Source organism: Lontra canadensis, unplaced genomic scaffold (assembly GCF_010015895.1).
Source record: "Lontra canadensis isolate GAN:19392208 unplaced genomic scaffold, GSC_riverotter_1.0 scaffold19, whole genome shotgun sequence".
In the NCBI taxonomy this organism is placed as follows: domain Eukaryota; kingdom Metazoa; phylum Chordata; class Mammalia; order Carnivora; family Mustelidae; genus Lontra; species Lontra canadensis.
In genome coordinates this window covers 17492823-17511681 of record NW_022631013.1, presented here as the reverse complement: position 1 = coordinate 17511681, position 18859 = coordinate 17492823, and the positions used below count along the sequence as shown (strand labels likewise).

Sequence of the window (18859 nt, the reverse complement as noted above, 5' to 3'; positions counted from 1 at the left end):
TTAATTATGTGGCCTAGATTACCAGTTACCTGCATCATCCCCAGTTGGCAGTAGCTTTGCTCGAAGTGCCAGTGGGGTCATTAGTGTAGCAGATGGTGGGGGAAGTAAATGTGGGCCTGACATCACTTCAGAAAACAACAGTGCTGAAATGATCAAACACTCAGGGAATGTGGCCAGAGGATAAAGTGTCCCAAAGCAGCCCTTGCCTTCACAGTGAAGCTCTAAGCCCATGGACCGTCTCCTCTTGCCATAAGGAAATGGAATTTATCTTGGAGATTTCCTGTAGAAAGGAAATAAGATAAAAGGCAATGATTCCCATGTCTGCATCCTTCTCATCAGAACTTATGAGAAGCAATCAAGAGCAATCACAGTGCCATGGCAGATTATCAGAGCCTGTAATTCAGCGAAGCTGAATGCAAAGGAGGGAGGTGCAGTTACAGATCTGCTCCTCTGGTCTGCCTGGGAGAGAGGAACAAATGGCTCCTGATAAGTTCCACGGTGTAAGCGTGAGCAGTCCTCTCCCTTGTGCCTGATAGTCTCAGGACAGTGACATGCATTCAAGCCTCCACTCCCTAAAATCATGCAGCCCCAGGAAACAGGTTTACTTATGGTCAACCACAGTAATCTTCCCAGTGGACAGAAGATTTGCCACCTCAAATTCTCTTTTAGGGAAGAAGGAAAACAAACGAATAATTGCATGAGACATAAGAGCTAATGTGTTTCTGAAGAGCTCGGTGATAGGACCCTAAAACTCCTTATGGACTTTTACAGAGTCTAGAGAGGAAGGCTTGTGCTTTCAGATTTGCCAAGTTACGTAGGCTGAAATGCTACTTCTGCGCTATGAAATGGCACTTTTGGTTTTGCAAGAACATTAAAATGTTAGACTCCCGCTCTAACACAGAGTTGAGTGCTCCTTTGCTTTCCAGCTCCTCTTCCGTCAGCTCTCCAGCAGGCAGATTCATGACTAAGAGAGAGATGGTGTCAGGGTGATGGCAGTGGCTCCCCACTAGATGGTAATCGCTGACAAACTGGGCTCTTCCGGCCGTGCGGAGAGAGTGAGATGCGCCAGTCCTGTGGCGGTCCCCAGTTCCACTCAGGGTGCTCATTTATTCTGGAGGCTGCACCTGAGAAGGCCCTGAGTTGTCCCCACTCCAGCCTGGAGAAATGAAATCGTTAGAGAAGCAGGCACCAGTGAAGAAGCTGAGACCTTAAAGAAGCAACTTGTCCACAGTAATATAGTCAGCAAGTGGCAGAGTCGGGACTAGAACCAGGTCCCTAGAATCCAATCGCTGCTGCAGGCCACTCTAGGAATCGTAAGAGAAAAGTAGGTCCTTGATGTTCAAAGAATAGTCCATGTTCCAGCAGCATCCATGATCCTGTTAGCCTTGGGAGTTTGTGAAAAATGCTGACTGCCAGCCCCACCCCCACCCCCCACTGAAACTGCATATTAACAAGCTCCCCAGGTGATTTGCTGGTGGAGGTGACATTGGAATATAGGCAGATACATAAGTCACTTCCAGTGCTCTTAGCCACCACTCCGAAGAAACCCCAGTCCTCATACTAACCCCCTGGCATCCCAGAGCCCTGGCCTGCAGAACACACCTCCAGAGTCCCTTATGAGTATATGTTATTGTGGTATATGTATTATTTTGTGGCATATGTATAATTAAATGAATTCTCAAAAAGGCAGAGCATGATTCTGTAATGGGAGAAACAGTTGGGGGCCCTGCCAAGTGTAAGGATGATTCAGCCAGTCATTTTACCTGGATCACACCCAACCACTTGCTCACCAGTGACTCAGGACCCCAGGGGAGTCTGTGAGCTAATTGCTTCTTGCCTTCCTGTGCAATAGAGACCTGTCATAACTAACTTCACTTTGCAGTCCAGAATCAGGAGTGATTATTTAAGGATACCACTGAGACCGGACCTTAGTGATTACTGCTTAGAAAAACTAAACCCCGATTTTTTTCCTATTGCTATTGCCTCCTCAGCTATTTGCGGAGTACTGGTAAATGGTGACTAGTTGCTATGTAGCTCCCGAGGTACATTTTGTTATTGTGACAGTAAAACTTTTATTGGAGAAACATCTTTCAGCTTGATTTTTATTTTATTGCCAAGATTCCATTAAGGTTCCTCATCATCAGCTCCTAGGAGACAGTTCACATCCTCAACCCTTTCTGAAGCTTCCCACAGCTGTGGAACTGGGAGATGTTTTTTATTTTGGTTAGAGTTAAACACAGGTCTCATTATGACTTCAATCCAATACTCCTGGAAAAGGGAATACATTTTCAATAGGCTGGAAGAGTAGAAAGGGGAAGCAATGGTCAATGGCATCAAGAAAAGGAAAGTTGACCTATTTACTCTGTGTCCACGTATGGCCCAGACAAAGCCATCCATGCAAATATGTACTTCCTTCCCACTGATGAATCTTAGCGGTGTCTAAGCGGGTCTTTCTTTTTCAGATTTTCCATGGGCCCTAGCCTGTTCTGTTCTGGGTTTAACACCCCTCCACTCTGTTGAATTCCAGTAGACTCATTTTTGGCTCTGAGAGGGGAATGACTGAGTCTAGATGGAATAGAGAAGAGTTTTTCTCTTTGCCAAGATGTTTGGACAGCCCTGAGGGCCTTTCTTAAATGGCTGTTTGTCCTACCCCCTTCCAAAAAGGATTTGAGGTGGCTGAAAACAAGAATCATTGCATACACTCTAAACAGTTCCTTTTAAGATTCCCCCTTCCTTGCCTCCTTTGTAATTGAGAACCCAGCCAGTGCTGAGACATACCTTCCTCCGGACATTCCCGTGCCTACATTTAAAAAAAGGGGAGAACACAGGAAGGACGTGCAAGGCACCTGTTGGCACCTCGAGCCCAGTTCACATCTGATTCTCTGATACAAACCAGGAACACCTACCTTAAATGATTCCTGCCTGAACCGCCCCCTAGGTTGGGAGTGAAACATGAATCGCTGGAGATATATTAATAAAGCAGACCACTAAGATCTATTACCTATAGATCACTTCACCCTCCAGTTAATGAATACTGGCCCATGGACTTTAAAGAGACCTTTTATCGCCCTTTTCCCCAGGACTGCTAGATATAGATAGATAGATTTGTATTTCCTTAGTATGTATTCCTAAATATGAAATGATTCCTGATCTCTGGAGAATATGATAGTGATCATGACAGAAAGAAATAAAAATTTCCACATACTGATTAATGAAACCACCTGACTCCCAGCACTATCTAGCTATGTAACCTGGATCCAGTTACTTTGACTCTCTGAGCCTCAGTTTCCTCATCTGCTAAAATGGGATAATACCACCCACCTCCCAGCCATGGTGAGTGATCATGTGTGTGGAGAACAGTCCGTGCTGTGCCTCCACAAACGAGTCACTCAGTTTATATGAGAGAATTGAACCTTCCCATTCAATTCAGTCACTCTGGCTTTATTGTTGGATTTAGAAGTAACAAAAGGAACGGGTAGATAAACCATTGGAAAGATGTCATGCTCTCTTAGAAGAGTATCTGTTTCCCTGGGTCTGTTCTCCACGGGTCAGTGAGATGTCAACAAGGCTGAGTCAGCAGCTACCTGGCGTGGGCTGCCCCTTCTTTCCAGATTTCTGTCCCCTAAACAAAAGCCAGTTGTCAACCTTTTCTGTCTACTAATGAATCATTTTTCTCTTTTCTTCTCTTGGTCTTAAATATAGGAATGATCCAGAGAAACTAGACGCCTTCATCATGGACAAGGCCCTCCTGGATTATGAAGTGTCAGTAGATGCTGACTGCAAACTTCTAACCGTGGGGAAGCCATTTGCTATAGAAGGTCTGAGCCAGTCACTCTCAGTTCACTCTGACTCAGGATATGCTCACTTTGCCAACCTAGCAAGTCACAAATGCCAGAGTCAGAGGCCAAAAGCTATTCATCTTCCCTTGTTTTTATTTTCAGCTCATAAGCACTTAGCTCTTGAGTTGCTGAAGCTAGGAATTTATTTTTCACCTACTCCATAAAAATTAATTTATCCAATTGTTCAAAAAACAACAACAACAGTTGTTGTTACCCAGATGATGTTGCTTCAGATATCTGAGAATGGGGGTATAGTGTAACAAATGGGGAGTTCAATTTTGATTTAACCTGTATTTTCTAATTCCTGTAATGAATCTGATGCAAAAACTAGAATGATCACATTCTACAACTGGAAGGTTGTAGTACTCCTTTTATCCACAAGAAAACCCAGGGACATTAGATCAGTTTTTCATGATCACACAATTAAATGATAATACTGGAATTAGAATCCAAATCTCATGGTTCCTAAATAAATGTTTTGTTTTGTTTTTTTTCCACGAGGTGGGAAAACATAGAAAAAGAACTTTCCTTCTATACCTAAGTAACCTTTAAGAGTCCTAAACAAAACCTTGTTTGGGACCTCAGGTTTGCCTTTCTCCCCCACTGGCAGCAAATTTTTGCTCCCAACTTGATCAACCAATCCATCAAACTTCAGGGGCAAAGAAGGATTGCTTTGTCAGTTGCTCCTTTCATTCTGGACAACTGTTGGTATATGGAACTGATCGTTTGAACCAGCAAATTTCACATCTCCCAATTCCCAGTTTCTCTTCTCTGACAATACATGCTGGGTCTCAAGACAGCCATGCTTCCTTGTCAGAAAACACTTTGACTTCAGACAATCCTGTGAGGGTGCCCAAGTCCTATTTGCAGAAAACTCTGCTTTTCTGTATGTTAACTAGCATATCAATACTATTGTGATTCCATTTTCCCAGCCACAGTTGATCTGTCTCTCCTAAACATATCATCAAATTTTTTACTTTGGTCTTTGTTTTTGTGATGAATGAGAGTGTAAGAGCTGATGTTGTTTCTCTGAGCCTTCTCCTAAGAGAAATCAATCTTTTCTCCAGGCAAAGTGACCTCCACCTGAACCAGGGAGAGAACTCAGGAAGAGAGAGATTTAATGGCAGTTGTCTTCTATTAAAACTACAGTCAGAGATAGAAAAGTCTAAAAAGAAAAAGAAAAGTCAAGAAAAACCAAAAGAACATTTATTATATAACCCCATTTTGATGTAACAATGGAAAAGTTCCCTTTTTTTTTCTTTTTTTTTTTTTTTTGGTGGCATCTGGGGATATGCAAAGGATGTTACATTTTTTTTCTGTCCTAGATATACTGGGTAATTGAGGTCCCTCTTGCCTTTAGCAACTACTAACAATGAATCATTTGCAGAGGGCATAAGAATGAGGGACTCTATTCTCCACCTTTGTCTTCAGGGGGCAACCCTAGCTTGTCAAAAGACAGTGGTGAGATGGCTTGTTTGCCTCTGCTAGACCCCAGTGCCAGATGCCACACAATTAACTCCCCACTGGTTCCCTGTTTACATTTCTGTCTGTGCTGCTGAGACTTAGTCTTAAAGTTCCCATCTTCTCCACATACCACATTGTTTTCAAAGGGGATAAGCACAAAATGGCGCATGAAAGAGCTCTCTCTGCAAGAGAACAGAAAGACCACAGATCTGAATAGAAAGCATTCCCCTCATTGTTGGTTTATTCTGAAAAAACAAACAAACAAACAAACAAAAAACACTGCTGGTTTATTCTGGGTAAGTTGCAAATCAGAAAATTTAATTCAGTACTGTCCGTGCCACCAAGTTCACAGCCTGAAAACAGAACTTGGTGAAACACAAAGGGAGGATACTTAAAATTGTTACAACAATGTGATAGAGATACTAGTAAAAGTCTTGATCCCTGCTTTTTTCCTTTTTTAAGGATTTTTTTATTTATTTGACAGAGAGCGAGTGAGAGCATGAGCATGAGCAGGGGGAGGGGCCAAAGGAGAGGGAGGAGCAGACTCCCTGCTGAGCAAGGAGCACCCATGTGGGGCTTGATCCTGGACCCTGGGGTCATGACCTGAGCCAAAAGCAGCTGCTTAATGACTGAGCCACCAAGGCACCCCTTGAGCACTGCTTTAAAAAAAAAAAAAAAAAAAAAAGTTAATCTCATAAATTTTTAGGGAATATTTCTCTTGAAGAAATTTTTAAAAATATTATATGCTTTGACAACATTTATGTTTCTTGAACTTACAAAAATGCAGACTTATTAATTAATTCAACTTTAAAGATTTCTTAATTTATTTGACAGAGACAGCGAGAGAGGGAATACAAGTAGGGGAGTGGGAGAGGGAGAAGCAGGCTCCCCGCCGAGCAGGGAGCCCGAAGCAGGGCTCAATCCCAGGACCCTGGGATCATGACCTGAGCCGAAGGCAGCTGCTTAACGACTGACCACCCAGGCGCCCCTAATTAATTCAACTTTAAAGGCATAAAAATGTGATGAAAGCGATTTATGAACAAGTCTTACCCTTTTAGCTTACAGGAATGTTTTATATATGTATCTGTGTCTGCTGCGTAATAACAGTTATGTAATAGATGATGTATCACCTTAGATAACTCAGGAGGATAAATTTGAAATAAGTGTCTAATTCACGGACTACTGCAATTCATCAAGGGACCCTGATATCTGCATATACTTTCCCAGGTGCTCACATGGCTTTGTGAACTTAGGAGGGAAGGGTGGTCCATTGACTGCTTCATGTTGAATGTTCATTCACTTTATATAGTACTGATATCACACCAGCTCCTTGTACCAACTGCCCGGCCCTCCCCACTCCACCATTCTGCATTTATTTAGGCTTAAAAGGTAAAGGTGAGGCCAATGTGAGCCTGTGGCTCCACTTTGAGTTTAAAACCTTTTCCTGAGGACTCAGCACGGCAAACCGAAACTCTTTAGAATTCGTCCTATTAAATACCATACACCCAGGGACACAAAGATGTATAGTGTGCTCTGGAAAAAAAAGAAAGTGTTAAATAAATGAATACATGTCCCAATTTATGCATTGGAGTTAGCTGACAATAAAGGTCAAGTAGGAAGAAAGAGTAATGGAACTGCAGAGTAATGATTTGTGACCTTTCTGCCAAAGACCTTTGCCTGTTTTTTGAGTTTGTTCTTTTACTTTCTTAACACTAAGTATTTAATACAGTGTTTTGGAGCACTGGCTCTAGAGTCTGAGTCTTGGCTGAGAATAGAGTTGCTGTTACTCACTGTGCCCCACGGAGCAAGTCATTTCGTCTGTTCTTCAGGCCCCTCATCTGCATAATGGGTCTATGAATACCACAACTAGCATGGAGTTGTGAAGGTCAAGTGAAATAATCCATGTGAAGCATGGACAAGCACGGAGTGCCCAGTAAATTATTATTATTCAGTATATTGAATTAATAGACTGAGAGTGATTCTCCAGAAAATTATCCCAGGAGAGATAACCCTCACATATCTCAGCTTCTCCCACATACTTCTTTCTCCACTCTCACGTGCTGGGGGTAAGGGAAACCCATTTTTAAAGTCTACTTTACAGCTGAGGCTATTACAATATGTTCTCAACCATTGCCCCAGAGTAACTAAATGTGGTATTCCAAGGACAGACAGCAAAAATGAATTAATCTCTCTTTCCTGAAGCCTTTTTAACCCTATCTAAGATCTCATTTTCAAAATATCTGTTACCAACTACATTTCAGGAAGATTCTTCTAGTCTATGAATTTCTAACTATACATTTGCTAGCCAAAATATATTTCCCCCACTCTTAGCTGAGTAAAGCTGATTTATCCATGGGGAAAAGATCAGGATTCTGTTCTGAAAATTGTTCTCTTGGGCTATTAAGCTGTATCCAATTTCCAGGGTGCCTGATGCCTTCATCTTTAGGGTTGAAGGATTCCATTTTGCTTCATCCATCAACCACAAAATAGTCAACCTCGTCTTTATTGCAAAGCCACGTTTCTAATGATAATGAAAGCAACTCAGGCTGCTAGGTTGAGTCAGCAATTTAAAAATAAGAATTCTTTGACCAATGAACACAATCAAATTTGAAAAGCAACTGATAAAGAGAAGGACAAAAATGAAACGTTCACGGTTTTACTATTTTAGGTTTCTGAATAAAATGGATTTTTATGTCTTTTAACAAATACCTCTCCTAGTCACCAGATAACTTTTTTCCTGTGAGAAATTTCTACGCTTGTTCTATATTCTTAGTGTGCTTTACTTAGCTCATAATTATTATTGATGCTAATAATCATTTAAATGTCAATAATATATGTATTAAAATAGAAAATTTAGAAGGACAGTAATCTATTTTTAGCAGTCAATTGGAAATTAACCTTGACATGATGGAGTAGAGTGATTTAATATTTATTATTTCCTATGTAGCAATTTTTTATAAATGTCCCTGTAACTTCAACATAGCTTTTTCCCTAAGGCATTTTTAGTACTTTTGTTGTAGTGCCAAAATTCTATTCTTAGAATATATAGATTTATCATAAGTATTAATTTCAGCTTTTTAAACTTTACATCACATATTTCTGTCTCATCTACCCCAAAATGACAGTATCAAGAATCAGTCTACGATGCCACCTCTCATCCTCCCATCTGGTAGAAAGTTCTCATTCCTCTGAACTCCGTAGAGTTTTATCCATCCTCCTCATTGCATCTAGTTTTCATATTTGACCTTTATTGAATTTATGCATCATCTATCTTGTTTTCCAGAAAAGTCCTGTAACTTTCTCCCATGTTGTGTAGTTATTCATGTCTGGCTCATTGCCCTCATGCCCCCATAGCTTCATAAGGATAGAGCTGCGTCTGAATTAACTTGGAAACCTCTGCAGCCCTTGGCAGGGTATCTGGCACAGAATAAACATTCAACACATGTCTGTGGAATTAATGAATAGATGAATAGGTATGGAATAAGCGCATTATCAGATGAAAACATTCCTGCCATTATTACACTAAGCTGGGCCGGAATTGTTGGCTTTGAGGTGATTTTTAGAAGAAACAATATAGTCAGGGGGTGTCCTTGCTAGTTAATATCCTCATCTATGTATAATCATGGACCAGGTAGGGCTATACTTACAGTATATTTCTACAACTTATGGAAAAGTTTATAAACAAAATCTGCCCATGAATAATATATATTTTGTCTGCTGGAAACAAACCATCAGTTTAGATGATTGTGGTTTTTTACTGCATTGCCCGGTTTGGGGAGATTACATCAATATGATTGTAGTGATAGAGCCTGTGTTGAAGAGGAGAAGATAGGCCAAGTATTCCCTTATCTTGGTTGCATGTTATTCTGGACACCGTGGAAAGAACATTGGCTTTAGACTCAAACAGACCTACTTTCAGATGCTAGCTTTGCCAACTATGAGCTGTGTGACCTTGGGCAGTTTACTTATTCCTAAAGTATTACATATTATGCATAAGTTCTTATAGCGGTTAGACCCATGTGGTATATTATCTGGTACACAGTAGAACTCAGTACATTCTAGTTATTAAATTCCAGCATGATTTAACTCAACTATAGACCACAGTATAGTATACAGTCTTAGTCTAGTGCATGGTCTACAAGATGGGGTAAGGTACATATAAAGTTTATTATAGTGTTTAGTATATAGTACTCTCTTAATACATATCAGAAATTGTTGAAAATTATTGCCCCAGGGGAAGAAATACGGTAATATTCAGCAAACCTGGTATAGCTGTGCTGACAATCAACCCACTTCCACCAGATAGTTCCAAGTCCTCCCACTCTATGTTCTATACACCCCAGTTCTCTCTCGTGGCATTTATCTCACTTGTAATGAAATAATCATTACATGGTGCAGTAATAATAATGGCAGGGACTGCATCTGCCTTGCTCATTACTAAATCCTGATCAGTTAACACAGTGCCTAGTCACTCAGTAAGTAATTGTTGAATGAGTGAATGATGAATGCATGAGTCAGTAAGTCATTGAATATTATTATACACATGACTAGCGTTGTGCCTGACATATAAGTCCTGAAAGAATGAACTTGCAACGGAGTTGTAAATAACATTCATTATAATAAAAGTTTCTAAAGAAAACTGGTTACTTCGTTATGGTTAGTTGCCCATTATAAAAAATGTTATTTAATGATAACATCAGCAGAAGAACAGGCTGCCTATGTAAAGTCTTTCATTGTCGGTCTTGCTTTTCAAGCCAAAACTACTAAGCACAAAGTAGGCAGTCAAAATAGCCCTTTGGATGGAAAATTCTAATCATGCTCTTGACATTGTCATCACTTCCCTGACTGGCCATTGTTAGGGAACAAACAAAATTATCAGGGGAAAAAAAACATACGGCTCTTTAAAACTCAGAAACGTTTTTCTGCTTTATTCATTTCTTCTCTTTTATTGCTTATAAACACATCTCAAGCCTCGTTTTTTTTTTTTAAAAAGGATTTGTGTATACACAATAAAAAAACAAAAACTAATGTCCTTGGAAATAAATTGCAAGATAGAAATAATTATAGCAAGTATTTGTTTTCATGAAGTATCTTTGAATTCTTGACAGCCTTTTAGTCTTTATCAGTGAAAAAAGAACGAGCTATACTTTTAATTTATCTTCCTCAATCATCCTGAGGGCAAAATATCTTTTTTTTACTATGCTGTCCAATAGCTAAAGACAAAGTGTAGTTAATTAGCTCTCTCACATGGCTCATCAGAGAGCTTACTAGTGAATTAACAGTTTGGAAAGGAAGTAAAGCCACACAGAGCAAGGATATACAGTCCAAGCTGATTATTAAAAAACTCTGACAACACATTGCATCCACCTTTGTGCTACTCCTTCATCCTCTCCCTTTCCTCTCTTGCCTTAAATAACCACTATCCTGGATGTAGGGCTTATTAGTTTCTTGATTTTCTTCTGACTGTACTTTTGCCACATACTGTATGAATTCCTAAAAATACACTATTTCATTTTGAATGTGTTTGCATTTACACAATGGATTCATGCTGTAATTTTCTGGGGCTGATCTTTTTTACTCAGTATGGCTTGGAGTCATCCATATTATCCCATATAGTTCTACTTCATATGTTTCACACTATATACAATATACCAATGATGTAATATTCCACAATTTATTTACCCATTCTCTTGTCAAAGAACATTTGGGTTGTTTCCAAATTTTTACTAATTATGAACAGTGCCTTTAAGAACATTCTGATACATATCTCCTGGTGTGGTTGTAGTGGAGCTCTTTAGAAATGTATTTAAAATTACTGATCTTAGAGCATATAGATGTTCAACTCTACAAAATAATAGCAAACTAAGCAGACGCTTAACCATCTGAGCCACCCAGGTGCCCTAAAATAGGTTGCTATTAAATAAAGAAATAAAATCTTAAGAAAAAATAGCAAACTATTTTCCACAATGGTTCTATCAATTTGTATTTGCAGAAGCAACATATGTGATCTTATGGACCTACATCTTCTCCAACACTTGGGTTTTGTTTTTTTTTTTTTTTTAAGATTTTATTTATTTATTTGACAGAGATCACAAGCAGACAGGCAGGCAGAGAGAGGGGGGGGAAGCAGGATCCCCACCAAGCAGAGAGCCCAACATGGGGCTCAATCCCAGGACCCTGAGATCACAACCTGAGCCGAAGACAGAGGCTTAACCCACTGAGCCACCCAGTCGCCCCCCAACACTTGGTTTTACCTGACTCTTTTTTGGGGGTGGGGGGATAAGTGTTTGTGGATGTTTAAATTCTCATGTTATACTGAGGCATGGTCTCATTATTAAAAATTGACAAAAGTAAAAAAGGGTCTTCTTGCATGACCAATGATGAGAGAATGTCATAAACCCGAGATTATAATTAATCCAATTTTGTGTGTTTAAGGTTCAGAGGAGCGGTTTTAGGAGAGGTGAATAGAAAATCCTAGTCCTGGTAAAGGCCTCAAAGGTATCTTCTCAAAATTACCTTGAAGGGAAGGGCAGAAGGCCTTGGAATATAATGTGCTCCTGGAACACGGTGCACAGCCCATTCCTCTCCTTTCCAGATTCATCTCTTCTACTCAGAAAGGCAGCAGATGTGTAATAATCCTACCTTGGACCTCTCTGTGACCTTTGAAGGAAAGATGTTAAAAGCTCACCCTGCCCTTGGTACCAGAGCTGATGGCAGTATCACACAAGTGTGCTGGCACCTCTTCAGATCCTCTCAGGTGAAAAGCTGACCTGAGGTTGTGTTCTCTTCTAGGCTATGGCATTGGTCTCCCGCCCGACTCTCCACTGACCTCCAATATATCCGAGCTAATCAGTCAGTACAAGTCCCATGGGTTTATGGACGTGTTGCACGACAAGTGGTACAAGGTGGTTCCCTGTGGAAAGAGAAGTTTTGCTGTCACGGAGGTAAGGAAAAAGTGCTGATCGTGTTGATGCTCTGTATAGCTTTACCTTGAAGAATATGAAGAAATGCTGTTACACGTGTCCTTTGGTCAATAATCCAGGCTTTTACATCTCGTAGAATTCACCATGATAGATGCAGAAGTTCACTTGAAGAGTGCCCATTCTGGTAGGAATTTGCAGGAAGACAGGTTTGTCTTGGATTCAAACGTGATGTACTTTGACGAGTAAATGTCTGAATTTCCACTTCTTTTCTATATGCTATATCCACAAGTGCAGAAGAAACGCTGGTCGAACTACAGCAATAGTATCTATATCTGAGATTGTCATTAACAGTACTTGGTTTGACTGTTAATTGCTGGACATGATGTGGACTTCAGAATATCCTTCAAGATCTGATCAAAGCTAATTTCCCAGTGGTCCACCTATGAGTCCTTTATGGATTTAGAAAAGTAGACACACCTTAATGGCTAATTCTTAGATTAGTGAATCATAGATTTTTTAAACTGGAAACAACCAATACCTTTCTTTTACGGATGAGAAACTAATACCTGGAGATCCTAAGTGATTTTCCCAAGGCACACATAGTCAGAATCTCCATCTTTCTGTTGCAGTGCTCTGCCTTTACAATGTAATTAGAAAGAAACCGTCAAAGGAGATAATTAAGATAAGAGACTAAAAGATATAACAAGAACCATAGGTTCGGGTATTCAAAAGAGAAGCCAAATAAACCAGTACAAGGTCAGCCAGACATTAAAAACAAACAACAACAACAACAAAAACAGCACTACAGCCAGCAATAATAATGGCTTCAAATGGCCTCTATTTTGGCACATTTGTATTTCTACACAGACTCTCCTGAGCTCCAGAACCATATGTCTACCTTCCCATTTGACATCCCCACTTGAACATCCTACAGGCATCTCACAATTTAACTTGTCAAAAACTGAACCTTTGATCTTCTCTCCTAAATCTGCTTTTCCTCCTGTGCTTCACGTCTCGGGTAATGACGCCTCTGTCCATTCAGTTACTCATTCCAGAAACTGCCAAGGATCCTTCATGCCTCCCACATCTCACCTCCTGCAGCATCTATCAACAAGCCATATTTTTTCCTTCTATAAAATATGTCTCAAGTAAGCCCGTTTATCGCCATCTTCACTGTCACCACTCTAGTCCAAGTCCTCATCCCTCACCTGGACCACAGCAAAAGTCTCCTAACTGCTCTCTGTTTTCCTGCCTGCCTTTATCTGATTTGTTTTCTATGTGGCAGATCACTGTTTTGCTTAGAAGTCTGCGTTGGGCTGCCGTGTTAATTAGGGAACAATCTGAAATGCAAAACTTGCATTTCAACAAGCCTTGTGGGACTCGATCCTGCCTATATCTTCAACCTCATCTCATGCCACTTCCTTCCTGGCTCATTACAGCCCCACTACCTTGGTCATTTAATTTATTTTTTCAAAGATTGATTGATTGATTGATTGGAGAGAGAGAGAGAGAGAGCCATTGTGCACGAGTTGGGGGAAGAGCAGAGGGAAAGAATCGCAAGCAGACTCCTCACTGAGCCTGAAGCCTGATGTGGGGCTCCATCTCATGACCCTGAGATCATGACCTGAGCCAAAACCAAAAGCCAGATGCTCAACCATCTGAGCTACCCAGGAACCTGAACCCCCTTGGGGTCATTTTAGATAGAGATATGCCAGTGGCTTCCCTGTCTTAGCATCTTGGCACATGCTGTTACATCCATCTTCCCAAATACTCTTACCCCTGACATTTACCAGCTAATACATCTCATTATAAACTCCCAGCTGAAATCTCACTTCTCCAGAGCCTGCCCATAATCCGTGTTCCAGTCTGAATCATATCTTCCTTTTTAACCTTATATTATATCTCATTGAGAAGACGGTCATAGAGCAAAGATTTAAAGGAAGCAAAGAGGAAAATGGGGAATTAGGAAAGTAGCCTGTTCTGTTTCTTACCATGTGACAAAAGCTAGGGAAATTAACTCATTGGTTCATACCACAACCCTATTAGGCAGGCATTTTTATCTTTCTTTAGAGGGGTTTGCATGGCTTTTTCTAAAAGAAGTAAAATTGGTCTTATACCGGTCAGCTGAATTAAGTCAGTCAAGAATGCAAACGAACCAATTGCTTCACTTGTACCATTTGCTGTGACCATGGTTAACTCATGCCAAAATCTCCAAGTGATTCAAAGTTGACGGCAAGACATTAGACAGAAGGAGCCTCCCGGTCATGTCCCCAAAGCCAGGTATATGGAATGATTTGCACCTCCTTGATCACAGTCCTCTGTCTAGGCTGTTGCCATTTCAGAGGACCATCAGACGGGTATCAGCAGGAGGGACCAACCGACTCCACTGGACAAGCCTCTGAGGGTGCAGGGCTCTTCAGACTCAGAACCGAACTCCACTGGGCACATAGAGGGAAATGTCCTTTTGGAGACTAACATAAATCTATCTGTTCAAGTATGAAAAGAGCTACTACAAAGCATGATAAATTTGAAGCCATACATTTCTAGACTTGTATCCTGAAGCGACCAGTTAACCACTGAATGACTTAACTGCTGTTAGATCTGAGTTTCTTCATCCATGAATAAATATGATAAAACCTGTCTTGCTATTTTGTCTGAGAAGAGGAAATCACTTATGGAAAGACCTAGTAAGAAAACTGACACAGTAAGTAGTAAATAATGGAAGTGTTCATAGCTCCTATCCCTCCATCAGGAGAATTTCCTGAGGTTCTTAGGCATCTTCAGGTGTCTTCCTGCAGCTCTTTTTAGAAGTGAGGAAACAAAAAAAAAAAAAAAAAAAGAAGAAGAAGAAGGAAAGGAACCTTCCCCAAAGACATGCAGTGAATTTCCTCATATGTCATTGGGCCAAAAGGGTGTCATCTGCCCTGCATGATCCAATCAGTGTGAGGGGAATGAGATCATCATGATGGATTAAACCAGTCATGACTCATCCCCTTGGACTGAAGATGGGCCAGCTTCCCTTGAAATGCATGATCACATAGGAAGACCTAAACAAAAGCAGGATTCCCTTAGGAGGAAGGAGATGGGAGAATGGATGCTGAATAAACAATCACCCACCTCTTCAGCACTCACTCTATCTTTGGAAAAAGTTGCGTCCTCTCATCCCACCAACTTCCATTCATCTATACAATAAGGTATTTGGATTTCATCACCTGCAAGAGCCCTCCCAGCTTTGACCCAGTGATGATGGTTTCCCTTTATATTATCGTGAGATAAGAATATTGATACTCTTTACAGTATAACATCATGGTTGAAAACGGGCTTTGGAGACAGTTCTGGATTTGAACCTTTCAGCTCTTGTGGTATAGGCCATGTTACTTGACCATTCTGAGCCTCATCTTCAGCAAATTGGGGGACTTCATAGGATTGGGGTAAAAATTAAGTCATATAATGCTTGTAAAATATTGAACTTATTATCCTGAATATGCTAACCACAAGGTCACTTAACATTGTTAAGGATTTTGAGGTTTCACCATAAATGTTCCAGGACTTTGTTGACTCATCAGTAATTTCAAACAAAACCAAACTAAGTGTGGACAAATAAGATAAATTTTGAGTAACAAATAATCAGCAGAAGCCAAATTCAGGGGAGGAGGATTGGGGAAAATTCTGGATGTAGTGAGCTGGAAGCAGCTGCATAAGAGACTGATGTCAGGATCAAGTTATGGTTGTTAAGACAAGCCCGGGCCCACAGATCAGCTGAGTTTGGAAGGGGAAGACAGGTAGGAGTTAAGAGAATGGAAGAAAGGGGTGCCTGGGTGGCTCAGTGGGTTGAAGCCTCTGCCTTCGGCTCAGGTCAGGATCCCAGGGTCCTGAGATCCCAGGCTCCTGGGATCAAGCCCCGCATAGGGCTCTCTGCTCAGCAGGGAGCCTACTTCCTCCTCTCTCTCTGCCTGCCTCTCGGCCTACTTGTGATCTCTGTATGCCAAATAAATAAATAAAATCTTTAAGAGAGAGAGAGAGAGGAAGAGATGCATATTCTTAATTAGAACCTTGGAGACTGAAATGAAAGAAGAGTCTGTGTGTGGTGGTGCGGTAAGAGAGCCACCCTCTAGCCTCAGGAAATGTTCCAAACACACATGGAGCTCTTCTTCCTGAGGAATGCTGCTCTACATCATGGCAGCTCCTGATCTAGTGATAACTGCTCTGTGATGAGGCTCACCTGTGTGCATTTACACAGCAGTGCATATCCGTGTGCACTGGCTGGCACATTTGTCTTGTACAACCGAAGAGAGAATTTCAGGGTGTCACCCTCACAGAACCTACAGGTAGAATGTGATTAAATGAAGCCGATCTTCAGCTGAGCTCGGTCTCCTCTGTGAAGGCTGTCTGCCTGCTGGATTTCCCTTGGCTCCGATCCTTGAGTGTCCACCTGCTTTTTTTGTAAGCCGTCTCTCAGGAAAGTTCAGAAAAAAAGAAGTATACTTGTTAGCACCTTGCTCGCCATCCCTTTTGCCTCATGTGCTATCCATTTCTGGGCTATGGTAGTGTTGAGAGGCAAGGGTTGGCTCTGAAATCAGACAAGCCACAATCAGAGGAAGGCTCCTCTATCATCAGCTTGCCTTGGGCACGTCACTGACTCACCTCAATCTCGGCTTCTTCATCTCTTCCATGGCTTCTTGTGAGGAGTAAATAAAATAGTAGTTTAATGAACATGTCCCACCTTCTTCACCCACCCAGGGGGAGGGGATGCAGGGCACAGTACAGCAGAAGCAGGTGTGTCCTGGAAGGCACCTCTCCCACCAGGGGCTCTTGAGGAAGACATTCCTCTGTTTATTTCTGACCCAACATCCCACTTTCCAGGTCCAGTCCAGTCTGTATATGCTGCACAGAGGAATTGAACACCCTTCCCCTCTGAAAAAATATCGTAGTTTGGCTAATGAGTAATCTGGTCACCTAGTAACAGGATATGGAAGATGCTTTTTCTTCCTATTTCTGGTAATTGGGCATTAATACTTTGACCCCTGTGAAAACCTTGATTTGTTCACCTCCCATCCTTTGGCAACCCCAGAGCTGTCTATCTATAGTCTGTCCGGAGGATAAGTTCATTTTTTTGAATTCCGGGGTTTATCCCATCCCCAGAGTCACTTAGAAAATTGCAGGTCCAGTTCTGCTGACCAGACTCTGGCAATTCTCAGAGAGGAATTTTAAATTGACCTTAGATATTTCTTCGTGGTCCTCCTAGCACAACTCTGCCTGTGCCCACGGCAGACCCATTGCCACTTAGTTCCACTGGGGAAAACGTATGGCTGACTTGAAGTTCCTCCATTTTCTTCTGACTCAGCAAAAAAATGTCTTTTTTTTTTTTTTTTTTTTTTAATAAAGTCACTGAGTGAATTTAGAGTTCCAGTGAATTTAGAGTCTCACTGTTTTGTGAAATCTGTTATTTGCAAACCAGGAAAAGGAAGGTGGCAGATCACAGTTTAGCAAACTCCCCAAATTCTTCAAGAAATTGTTAAGATCTTTGATGATATCTTTTTTTGAAAGCTACTTTGAAATAATAATGGATCAAATAAATAATCGGTTGACCCTTTTAACCACCTGGAAATAGTAAAGAAGAAGAAATAGTCTTGGCAGAGAATGGATAGCACACAAGAGTCTGGGGAATTTCCAAGAAACCATTTGCAAAGGTATGGTTTAAGGAAACCAACAGAAAGAGTACATTCTCCCAGGGCAAGTGAAGTGGAGGAGGCATTACCACATCTAGACTCAAGGGGAAAAAGGGAGAGAGCCATTCCTAGAACCTGAGGGAGGGGATAGCAGAGGGCTTTCTAATGGGATCTGTGTCCTTTGACGAGGAGCATAGCCAACCCACAGTGATCCTGCTGGGAGATGGCCAGAGTAATACCTGACCTCAGCTCCTTGAACCTCTTCGTCTCCCACCATGGCCTTAGGTCAAGGGAGCCTGTCCGTGTGGTCCATAGAGGACCTCCACAGGGCACAAAGCTGGATGGAGAAAGGTGGAGAATGGGTCTGGAAGGGCAAAAGAATGTCCAGCACAGACCCTCATGGAAGATGAAGATGGGGATGGGACAGCTAGAGGAAAGTGCCCACAGCCTGACCATCTGAGAATGTGCAGCTTCTGCTCCCAAACCCAGGTCCAGCCTGCAGGGAGATAGCTCATACCTTGCCTTGGTCAGAAAGAGGAGACAAACAGTGCTGGTCTTGGGAGCCAGGCCACCCTGGCTCTATCATGACCATGAGGAGGCAGCTTTATGTCCTTGGAAAAGTTACGTAACCTCCCTCAACTTCATTGGAATCCATATCTTGCTGTATTGTTACAAGGTTTTCTGCCTCTGAATCCAAGGGTCTCCTTGTTGAGTGCCAAGGGAAACAAATACGTACTAAGCAGGAGGTTGAACTTTGCCATGAAAGGAGTTCCATCTCAAATTCAGAGACCTTGATTACAAGGTGTAAGGAAAAGGAGAAGTAAATTTCGGAACAGTCTAAAAGTAAATCAAGGTACTTTTAGGTGTTTCTTAATATCAAGGAAAGTGCACAATAGGAAACTTTGCACCATTCCATCTCTGAGCTCATCCTCAACTTGACCTTCACTCCATCCCTGAAATTACT

At 41.4% G+C, this 18859-nt stretch overlaps 1 protein-coding gene across 2 annotated transcripts in view; it reads left to right on the top strand.

Annotated features, from left to right (window-relative positions):
* The window catches only part of GRIN3A (glutamate ionotropic receptor NMDA type subunit 3A), a 150907-nt gene that overhangs the window by 103682 nt on the left and 28366 nt on the right, over positions 1-18859 (top strand). For both annotated transcript variants that reach the window (XM_032860746.1, XM_032860747.1), the window contains exons 5-6: positions 3703-3818; positions 12096-12247. In XM_032860746.1, coding sequence (XP_032716637.1) covers positions 3703-3818; positions 12096-12247 — 268 coding nt within the window. The remainder of the gene's footprint in view (positions 1-3702; positions 3819-12095; positions 12248-18859) is intronic.